Genomic DNA, 12235 nt, shown 5'->3' with positions numbered 1-12235 from the left:
GGAAAGGTGAGAATTAATTTTGCCATTTGGTTAATTGTTGCCTGTTAGAGAGGTAGTTTGGGAACCAGTCTAGGGATGGGGATGAGATGCCTATGCCAGCCAGCCAGTTTAGAGATAATGAGGGGGTGGGAGACTGTATCAAAGGCCTTGGAGATCTAAAAAGAGAGAGGAGACAATTTTTCCATCATCTCAGACCTGGTTAATGGTGTTTGAGAAAGATATGAGAGCTGTAGTAGTGCTATGACCTGCTCAGAATCCATGCTGAATGGGAGAAAGGATGTGGTTGTGAAGTACATAGTGCAAAAGTTGGGTGTGAATACATTTTTCTAGAATCTTAGAGATGGGTGAGAGGATAGCTATGGGTCATAAGTTGGAGATGTCTGTGTTTGTGCCACCTTTATGTAGAGGCAGAATGTATGCCTTTTTCTAGATAGGTATGTAGAATTCCAGAAAAGATATGTTAAGAAGTATGCTGATGGGATAGGCTATGGAACTGGCAGCAATTTGTAGGAACTCAGGAGGTAGGTTGTCTGGGGCATTGGTGCAAGGTTTGAGTTTTGAAGTAGTTTTCTTATAGTGTTGGTAGGGATGGGTGAGAAAACTAAGTTGGTGGAAGGGGGGAGTAAGGGGAGGAAAGGTGGCAGTTGGATTGGCAATAATGTTGATGAAATAGGAGTTAGAGTGTAGCTATTTATGTGGGTGTTTTGTCAAGATTTGGGCAAGGATTGTTTTTTGACCCTGGGTTTAGTAATGAATTGATGGCGCTCCAGAACTTTTTATGGTTTTGTTTATGGTGGTTTTGTAGGGTAAGGTAGTGATCTTTTTTGTCTTTTATGACTAGTTGCTTTACTTGATTACAGAGTTTTGTATTTTGTCAGGTCAGAGACATTTTTGTTTTTTTTGTCATTGTTTCCATGCTTTATCCCTTGTGGTCATGAGCTGTTTAGTGGGAAATATTTTATATCGGTATCAAATAATGAACTGCTTTTAAAAATGTGTTTAAAAATAAATGTGAAACTCGGGGGGGGGTAATCATGGATTTTGTTAAAAATAAATGTGTTTCAGTTGAATTTTTTGATTAATTAGTCATATGATTTTAGGATTTTGCAAAAGTTTGAATTGTAAGAATTTGTTAGACAGCCCAGAGGATGCCAATCTGAAACTGATTAGTTGTTTATTAGTGGCTATGTAGCATAAGTTTGTAACTTTGACATTTTTAACAATGTTATATGAATGCCAAGCCTATGCTCTTTTTTATAAACTGTCCATTTGCACAGACCTCTTTTTAATTATCTACTAATATAACTTGTATTAGTTTTAAATAGTATTACATTCTTCTTGTAAATGAATGATGCATTTTGATCTAGCTTCTGGATTTTCCAGTATTCTTTCCTTCAACGATGATTCCATCATTTCCCACATAGCTAAGGTCAATGCTATTTGGCCATTCTTTTCAAACTGAAAGGTTCCTAAAATGTTGCTTACTCAGAAAAAATGCACATTTCCCAGTAATGTACTTACCTTGGCAGGATGAAAGTTTAGGACTGTCTCTCTAAAAGGAGTGGTATGATTTTGTCACATTTAATTGTGTAAATTGATATTGTTTATGCAACTTAGTTCTCCTCTCAAATATGCAATATTTTATCTGTTTAAAAGAAAGGTCCTTGGTGACATTATGAGAGCTCCAGAAATCTAAGTCAGCAGCACAGAGTAGAATGTTGCAATATTAAATATATTATAGACATTAAAATAATCCAATAAATCCACACAACCGCCAAGGCAGATATAATAAAACTTTAATTAATATACGGTAGGTGCTTTCATGCCCTTCTGAGCACTTCTTCAGTCCATACAAATGTGTTAAAACAACATAATTAAATGCATTGCTCTATCTTAAAAACACCTATCACATGAAAGCTTCAATAAAAATCACTTAAACAATCTACGCCCCTTCAAAAAAGGTTTTAAAGGGACTGGGGCATTTAGCCCTGGTAGTCCATCACTATGTAACCTAATAATCCAGTTAGTTTCCCTTTGTTCAAGAGTGTTGTTAGAATCTCCTAGTCTCATATTAGTTACTATCTGCTCTAACACTTTAAATTTAAACGTATGAGTAGAAACTGTATTCATTACATGAGTAGCCAAGGCATTTCTGGAGTCAAATTTCCTGATAGCTAATAAATATTCAATTTTCCAATCTCTCAGTTGTCTCTTAGTCTTCCCTACATAGAAACTATAGCATGAATGGCAGGTTGCCAAATAAACCACAAAGGTACTGTTACAGTTAGTTTTAAAATGACTAGAATATTCAAAATGAGTGACAGGATGTATAAAAGTGGGGTGTGTATCTATATGTGCACAAAATTACAATTTCCACACATCAAAGTAAAACTAACTCTCTCATTGGTATGAGTATTTGTTTTATATTATAGACATTATTAATTAAAAAGAAAAAATGAAGGAAGGCAAGGACGGAATGTATTGGAAAGCTAGATGGTGTTAGGTAGAAGTGTTAAATTCTAAGTGTCAGTACAACTGTCGAAATGAATTTCTGAATTTCAGAATTATTCGTGGTAAGCTAGACCAGAAAACATGTTTGTATTCTGAGAGCCATTGGTACTGCAACTCTATGTTGTAAGTTTAGATAGAACTCCTAGTTCTGTTTTGTTATAAAATAAGGGAATGTTATAGAACATTGCTTGTCTAGGGAAGGCATTTTGAAACATAAATAATCTGTCTTTGTAGTTTGCTCGTGCTTATTTCAAGTTCTGTAATGAATACAGCATTGTTTTTATAAAGGAAATTTACTGATGTCATGAAAAATGTACATTGCATGAGGACATACTGAAATGTAACACATTTTAGCAGTTTTTGAATCTTGATGGTATTATCTACTGTCAGTTTAAGGTTATAAATTATGATTAGAAAAAAATATTCTAGAATGTGACACCAGTGCCTTGTTTCATGTACTTAAGTCTGCCATGTTAGAAATTGTTTAGATTTTGTATGATTTTACATTGTGTCATGTCAGCTTACTGCCATTATATTCTGAACAATAAATGCCTTGCCTTAAACTGCTTGTATATCTCAGTGAATTTACTAATGATGGACTGTAATAATGAACCTCTTAATAAGTGGGAGATGTTAAGGAGAAACTGAGAGAGTTTTAGAGGATGCAAGTAACATATTGCATGTCTGGAAAGATATTGCAGAAACCAATAAAATAATTCATTCAGTGAGGCAAAAACATGAAAAGTTTTTGGAGCAGATCAGGGTTGCAGTCTAAATCAAATCCTTTTGTCAGATTTACAAATTAAGCTCCTTTTGCCAATAGTAGTACTATGACACATACAGAAGTTCTATTTGTTTGAGCAAAGTAGTTTGCTTTGAATAAGATGACTATAGGATGAACAAATATGACTTTATGAAGGTTCATAGGTTAGGTTAGTATTAGGCTAACTGCCCTTGTGAGCCATTGTAAGCCTAGACAATTATCCCCTGTGAGACTCAAACCTTGCACCTTGTCTTTGTAAAGAAAACACCTTAACCACTGTGCCACCCTTCCATTATGCAATTTAGATATATCAAAAGCATGGCAATGAAACAGCAGTGATGTTCAGGGGAGACGGTATTAACTATCATAGGGATAGAAATAAGAGCAGAAGGTTTTCAAATGTCAGGGAATGAACCTGTGAATAATTACATGTTAAATACTTGTTGAACAGGTTAGTAAATATATTGCAAGTCTGCCTGTGTGGTACAAAGAGATGGAGCCCTATCTATGACCCAGTTGACCAGGGTTTGATTAGTGGCCCTGGCACTGGAGGAACCAGGCAGGAAAGGAAAGAAGTGAAGGATGTTTGAAGGGGTGTGGCTTTCTCACCTGTCCAAGGTGAAGGGAAGAGATAGTGTGCACCTGAAAACACTCAAGGTAGTGCAATCTCCCTCAAGGAGCCCAAAGTGACTACTGCTGAAGACACGAGGGGGGGAGGCACTACTTAAAGAAAATGTTAGTTTTAGGAGCAAGGGAATGCCCTCCATATACAGTCTATGAGCACTCCTCTATAGCACCTTAGTGGGTGCATGCAGTTTATGGTCAGGGAGAAAAGCAAGAAAAACTTGGAACCACCCCCTAATGGTGGCCTTAATGATAACCCTTTTGTGTTGAATCTCACCCAGTGAAGGAAGCAAATGTGCTGATAGATCAAATTAGAGATTAATGATTGGCAGGCAGCTAGTGTAATTGACATGTGTGAGTGCACATAAAGAGAAAGGGCTTTATGCTGAGTGAGTTTGAATGAACGGCTTTTAGAGTGAATGCCAGTTTGTGTGAGTGGCAATAATGTCAACTTACTGTTTTATTTTCGTTAATTAGAGCAACTGAAGTGAGTTTCTGGACAATTGCTGTAATAAGAGTGGTTGAAGTTTAGTAGTTATTTTCTTTTCAGAAAGTTGTTATTGATGTAAAGCTGTTGTTTTTATGATCTTGTTAATTGAAATAGAGGGATATTAAAAACTGATTTTGGGTATGGTTTTTGGTTTTATACATATTTTGCATTGAAATAAATTGAGTGGTCTAGGTTATACTGAGTTCTGCTTTATGGGAAATATGTCACTTTTTTTCAAGTTGATGCAAATGTGGAGTTGGTATATTTAAATCTGTGATTTGTGGAGCCTTGCCCCCACACACACACACTCTTGGTAGGTGCAATAAAATGTTCTTGCAAATGTAGTTTTATTTATTAGGTTTTGTGTGTGTGTGTGTGTGTGTGTGTGTGTGTGTGTGTGTGTGTGTGTGTGTGTGTGTGTGTGTGCGTGCGTGTGCATGCATGTGCATGTGTGTGTGTGTGTGTGTGTGTGTGTGTGTGTGTGTGTGTGTTTATGTTTGTTTTTTTTTTAGTTTGGCTAAGTCACCTTTCAGTTTTTTTTAATTTCAATGATATTTCTTCATTGTTTTGATGCTCATTATTTTGGCTATTTATTCTTATGGATATGTAGACAGATGGATAGATATAGAAATATGGGTATATTATTCTTTTAATATGTTCTTATTATTGATTAGTTTGCTTGTTTGAAAAGGGTTATTTAAAAATATATTGCTGCCTCAGTCTGTGTTGAAATTACACTGGTTTCCTAGCCCCAGGGGTTGCTCTCTCTCTCTCATTTTCCGTATTTCCAGCTACTAACAAGAGCAAGTGTTCTTATTGCTTATTTAATTTATAAAAGCAGCCTGTTGTCATTGTTCCCACCCTCCTTTGCAGAACCCATGTCAATGATATTCTTACCAACTGCATCTGGCTTCTGTATGCTTTACCCTTCTCATTTGCCTCCATTATCCATAGCCAAACCACAACGATCACTGTGGTAAAGCATTTTAAAAGAGAACTTGGTTTCAAAGTATTCAAGTGGCTTTTTGACTTGAGGGCCATAACCTGACATATATTTTTTTATGCACCAGCATTTTTATGATAAGTTAATTCCACAGTTGCTTAGCTACCTCACCTTCTGGAAATGGAATATTCTTATGCCATGCTAATACCCTATAAACTAAAAACATAAAAAAAGAAGTTACCATAAAAGTGGTATAGTCTGTAAGATGCAATCATAACATACAAACACTGAAAATGCAAGGGTAAAAATACTGAAAGTTATCAGAGCTATGAGACTTCATCCATCTGGTAAATACAGCCTCATAACATCATGGTTTATTAAAATTTGGCCTCTGGTTTCTCTCTCACTTTCTTTCCCATTTATGCACCACATGGTACATCACGTAACGAGCACCTTTCAGCACTCATTGTTTCTGTAGCAATTACGGGTTTTATGGTCTCAAGTTGCTAGCCCAACGCCCAACCCTTCTCAGAGGGTGCACCACACACACTCACATGCACACACTCACACCTAGGGCCAATTTAGAGTGTACAATCCACCTACTGCATGCCTTTGGAATGTGAGAGGAAACTGGAGCATCCAGAGGAAACCCACGCAAATGCAGAGAGGACATGCTGACTCCACACAGAAGGCACCCCAGCCAAGAATCAAACCAGAGAACCTCTTACTGTGAGGCGACAATGCTAACCGCTATACCACTGCATTGCCCTTAGAAAATTTTACCAACTACTGGACCTTATTGTTCCCAGTCCCATGCCAGCATACTATGGCATGCAGACAGACAACATGCATTGGCAATGCATGTTATGTAAATGCAAACTGACACTATTTTATCCTCTAGCGAGTTATAACTTTTCTGTTTATATCTAAGTTGATATGCATGCCATGTTGCTTTGAGCTACCTTAAAATTTTGTTTGATCAGTTGTTTTACATGGATACATATTTATTATTAGTAGCTGAATTAATTAGTCTGTTTATCAATCTGTTCACTGAGTTGATGACTTTTTGTAGAATCTTAAAATACTTCTTCTGCTCTATAGGCTCATATTTTAATATTATATCCCTTCTTTATGACATTTCTAAATCAGAAAAAATATACTAAATTTACATTTTGCATGTTGTTTTTCTTCTCCCCAGATGAATGGAACATGTGGGTAGGTGGACTAGAGAACATTGCAAAATATCACAGGAAATCCAATCCCCTGGAGCCAGGCCTTATAAAAAGAAGTGGACAGCTGGGCTTAAAGAAACCCTTTACAAAGGATTCTGTTTATGTAGTAGTAACCTATGATAAAACATGGCTGTTTGAGAACATAGAGGTGAGAAATTTTTGCATGACTTTTTTTTAATATTCTTACACAAGCTGTAACATGTGGAGTCGTGTGTCCTAAAATGCTGTAGTCAGACTTCCTGAAATTTAAAGTCACACAGTATTGTGCTCAAATAATATCACATCCTAAAACTTCATGTCGTGTAAAAAAATAATGGTCAGACTGCTTGACAGACATGCATTCAAACTCTGACACTTTCATTTCAAGGTCACAGTGCTATAGGCTCACAGCTCTCCCATATTTCCTGCACACTACTTAAGATATCAAACATTGGTAATGCATAGGTTATTCCCTATTCTCCTCAGAATTCCTTTTTTGACTATCCCACCTACTTTGCCAAGAAGGGCATTCTATGTGTCTCTCATTCCTTGTATTAAAAAAACCTTCATGTTAGTCCATATCCCTTTTTTCTGAAAACTAAGATGATACTGGCTGGCTGACAAAATATACTGACCTCAGTCTGGTTGAGTTTGTAAATTCATTTTTATTTTTTCCTTACTTTGGGATCATTGCCCAAACTTCCAGAATTCTTTTACATCTGGTTCAATTTCCTCTGGCTGAGTGTTTTCCTTGTTATCATCTTTTCTCGAAGGAAAATGTTATTAACTTTTTTTCATAGTGCGCTTATCTTCCTCTAAATTTGTGCTGCATTTTCTAATCTTAAAATATCTTTGCCACCTTGAAGTTAATGTCTGTTTTACTCCTTTATTTCATGTAAGAGTTGTGTGTGTCCTTGTTACATCTCTTCTCTCCCAATCAAAGCACAGATTAAAATTCATTAATTTTTCCTCCTATGAAGTGATGAGCTGTCTCTGTGCCATCTTTGTTGCCCATGGTGGAACTTGCAATGTCCCATCCTTGTTCACTTACAGGAAAGGTTTCCAGAACTAAATGAAGTTTAGTTTAACCTGAGTAACTTCATACCCATAGCTGGTATGCGTTCTCCCTTTTCTTGATGGTGCTGTCTCTACCTATGTATCCCAGCATCCTAGTTACTAAATTTGCTGTATTCTCACACTCTTGTCTTACCTTAAAGTTGACACGGGCAGCTACAATGTGTATATCCTCACCTCAGTCAGCCTGTTCTTTTAGTTTTTTGTCTTCATTACTTATTTTAGCAAATCTGTGCACACAGTCTCACTTTGGATTTATTCTCATTATTTTTAATCATTTATACAATACTGGAAATATTAAAACTAAGCTGTTTAGAACAAATTTTAATTATTGCCTATGCATTTCCTTGCCAGAAGTCTTTAGGCTGGAAGCTGCCCTTTGCTCAAATACCAGCCTTCCAATTTGATACTAGTTCAGATCTGCATTTGTTAATGCATGAGTAGAAAATATGGAGAACGGAGAGACCACAGCATAAAACCACTGATTTGCTAATGCATACCTAATTGAAGATGACCAGTGTAAAGCTAACTGTCTTATAATAAGAGCTGTCATTTGCATGCAGAAGTAATGCATAAACATTTAATGCTTATTGTCATATTCATTGGACTGCCCGCCCCAACCCCACCCCACTGAAGCCTGTTTCATTCATATGCACTTGCCTTCCTCACAGTTAGTATCTTTCACTCTGGCTCACAGTTCACCTCCCCCAAACTGGACTCCACTCATCATTTCTTGTCTTTGACCTAAGAGCTAATACAACCTCTTTCCCTATCCTTACTTCTAAAATGACGACATATCTCAGTTCTTCCCTTCTTCCTCCTCTAGGCTTCGAAGCAGCAAAAGTAAAAGTCTAAGGCATGCATGTAACCTACATTTAAGTGACTGACAATGCATGTATAGTGCTTTGACTACAGTTTACCAAAAAGATATAAGAACTGTGACTGAAAACCATACCATATCCATTGTGGATGCATTACACTGGGAGTGGATTAGTCCACAATCACTGCTGGTCATTAATAGTTTTATTATTAGTATTACCAGAGACTTGTTTTAAATATATATTTTTATGTGTTTAAAACAAGTCCATAATATTTGGGAATTCCTCCAAGCTTTAGTGTGCCTCCATATTGAATTGTTCAGTGATGATGTCTAACTGAAGCACTGCATATCCTTTGTGTTATATCCCTACACATACCCTGGATATGAACACAGTTCACTTTGTCTCTGACCATGTTGAATGTAACATAAATTTGCTAACTGCTTTTTGGAATACTTTTCCATTAGAAATGCTGTTGATACTGCATTGTCAGGAGAGGTATTTGGGAAACATAGTAATACACATTGCTGTTTAATTTTCTACTTTTAAATTTACCATAATAGCAGCAGTTTTTAATTTAGTCATTGTCTTCAGAGGTTGTATCTTTTAGCAGCAGTGGTACAGTTATATCAGTTGGCAGTACACCTGGCTTAACAAATCAGATTTCAGTGAAACTGATTCTGCTTTTTGAATGTGACGAAATGCAGGATTTTTACCGCTGGAATACTGAAGTTACCAGTCATTTGTCTCAGTTTGTGGCTATTTTAATTAATTAATTTATACCTTGCTACACTACACAATAAAACATACCTACATGTCTGTACTGCATCAACATACAGTGCAGTGCCAGGTATCCCAGTACAATATGCTCCAGTTAAGTAAGCAGATACCCACACAGCATATCATGACAATACCTTTAGTACAGTGTTCAGTGTTAAGAATCGTTATACAACATATTATTACACTTCACAACATAACAGCTACTAAAGTGTTTCTTCTAGAAGGCACTGCTACAAAAGAAAAGAGGACTTGAAATATGACGATGGACATATTCTGTATCCATGCTTGCCGTGTGACTTTTGTTGTCTGAAGGGAAGAAAAGTCTTCAGAGTCACCAATCTGAATGTGTTTGTATTTATGAACTTTGTTCAGATACGGTAATGCTATTACTATTCTTAAAGACTTGCCTTTTTTTGGGAGGGGGGTGATAAATTAACTTGGATTAGAATATGTGGCTTAGAGAGATTGTCTGTTTTGTTGTTTTTAATAGCAACTGATCCATCAGGTTTTAAAACTTGTACTTGCTGAAGGTGTATGTTTTTGAATAAAATCTACTGCATTACTGTATTTAAAGTGTTTGCAAAACCCATTTGATTCCTACTTACTGTTTGCCACAAAGAAAGATTACCCTGGAACTTGCATCTTTGGGGTACTTGGGGAAAAAGAAGGGTTAAAAAGGAGGAAGCAGTCACTTATTGGTCTTTAATTGCGACTTTCTTTTCCTTTTGAACTTGAGTTGTAACTGATTTGCTTTCCTTTAATACTGTGATTGCTGAGAAAACTGCTGAGGTGTTCCTTTTCTATAAAATATTGGTTTAATTTGTACGTAATGCTCATTGTACTGAGACTTAGGAAAGACATATATTTTTAAGAAAGACCATATTTTGCCCTTCTTTTATAAATTTTGATATCCTATATCATATTATAGTGATATGATTATAAGTGCCATATATATCTATGGGTGTATGTTGCTTTCTCAAAATAGCAACATATTGAACCAGAACTTATCGAGCACAAATGCTTGAAACATATCTTATCAAAAAACAACAAAAGGACAGTAAACTCTAATTCTGCAGGGAGGAAAGCCCTCCCCCCCCAACCCCACATCCCTGCTAGTTATATATACCAGCTGCAAGATCGTACTACTATGGGGAAAGGACAAATTTCCTTGTCCCCAGTGGACTGTAATCATGCACTTAAACAAAGCCAGCATATTTGAGCAGCTGATTTTCAATCACCTGTGCCAGCTTCTTTTTGGGTCAAACAATTTGCTATTCTATAACTTGCTTGTCACCTATAGATACATGTATATCTAAAACTATATCTATCTCTGTCTATTTACATATATCTATATAGATATATATATATATATATATATATATATATATATATAGATATATATATAGATAGATAGATATAGACAGATATATATAGATATAAATAGATAGATATAGATACAGGTATATCTATGGGTGTCATTCAACGTATGACTTTATTTAATCATAAGTTATAAAAAATACATATTCTAAATTATAACACTGATATAAAACGAGTCAAGCTAAATAATAAAATGCCTTCACGTCTAAAGTACAAAATGTATGTACCTTTTCTCCATATTGACCTAATAACCTAGAATCTTTATTAATGTGTAAAGATGCAAGAGTTAGCTTTTGCACTTTGGTTAACTGTCGATGAAGAGATAGTAGCTGTATGTGCCTTATGTGAGATATATAAATCCTGTCTAACAGTAACACCTATGCCATGGTTTTTTTTTTTTTTTTTTTTTTAGAGGGTGAGAGCTATGTATCAGGATACTGTTTACTTTTAAAACATCATGAAATGTGTATTAAAGTGGTGTCACTGTCTAGTCATTTTCCTTCAAGTTTCCCTTTTGTGATATAAGGGAGGGTATCATTTAGGTCAGTTGAACCATCATATTTTTTAGAATGTCCAGGATCAGAATATCTTATTGTGGCAGCTATGAAACTGAGAGGAATATTTCTGATTTCCCGAATCCTGAGACATAAGAGACTGAATCTATATCATACAGAAAGCTTTCTCTTCACTAGACGAGTCCAGCAAGGAGTTATTTTTTTTTCCTTTTATCCACAAGAAACTTCAGTGGTACCTGTAAAAGTGTATGTTTCTTAATGTAATCCAAAGACTTATGTCAGTCTCAGAAAGGTGCATGTGTATATCCTTCCTGTTTCACTGTGGTTGCCTAGACTTATCTGAACAAATCTCTTGCAAAGGTTTAATAACCATAGTAAGGCTGCATTAAAAAAGGGGCTGAATTAGATGCAACTTTGTGGGGGATGCCTAGTCTGATTAAATAATGCTGAACTGCTGATACACTAGGCTCATCCTCCAATGAAACCCCCTTGATCCAACACATTCTTGGGGGAAGTCAATACTGATGTCAACAGAGGTGCTGCTAAAGACTTATCTTTCTGCAGCATCGGGGTCAGTAAAAAACAGTTCAGTATGTTTGTTGATATTTTATTTTTATTTATTTAACATTTGTTAACCAGGAAAGTCCAACTTGGAATGAAGCCAATTTTCAGCAGAGGCCTGGGGAGAAACACTCCAGACAGATGTCTTTATAATGTGGGAGGAAACCGGAGCACCCAAAGGAAACCCAGACGAACGCAGGGAGGACATGCAGACTCCACACAGAAGGCACTCCAGATGAGAATCGAACCAGAGAACCTCTTGCTGTGAGGTGACAATGCTACCACTGCACCATCCTGATATCTATGTATACATGTTGTGGAAGGTCACTGGATTATTATTATCCTCCTCAAAAGTACAACTGAAATAGAACGATCATTATTTTTTCATATCCTTTTGTTCCCTCTTTGAAGACATTTCTTTGTTGAGATTTATGACTTTATCATTTTGTTTCTTATCCAGCTTCCCTGGTAGCCATTTTATTAAAAGTAGAGTTAAAAAAATAAAGCACTTAAAAATGTAGTCACCTATGATATATAAAATAGACAGCAGCCTACCACCACCACAATT

At 36.1% G+C, this 12235-nt stretch overlaps 1 protein-coding gene across 2 annotated transcripts in view; it reads left to right on the top strand.

Annotated features, from left to right (window-relative positions):
• Positions 1–12235, top strand: part of LOC122789943 (arf-GAP with Rho-GAP domain, ANK repeat and PH domain-containing protein 1-like) — a 1460469-nt gene that overhangs the window by 635647 nt on the left and 812587 nt on the right. For both annotated transcript variants that reach the window (XM_044057421.1, XM_044057422.1), the window contains one exon: positions 6530–6711. In XM_044057421.1, the coding sequence (XP_043913356.1) occupies positions 6530–6711 (182 nt within the window). The remainder of the gene's footprint in view (positions 1–6529; positions 6712–12235) is intronic.

Source organism: Protopterus annectens, chromosome 15.part0 (genome assembly GCF_019279795.1).
Source record: "Protopterus annectens isolate FY-2018-M chromosome 15.part0, PAN1.0, whole genome shotgun sequence".
NCBI classification, from domain to species: Eukaryota; Metazoa; Chordata; order Ceratodontiformes; family Protopteridae; genus Protopterus; species Protopterus annectens.
Note: the sequence above shows the minus strand (reverse complement) of the source record. Positions and strands in the feature narration are given on the sequence as shown.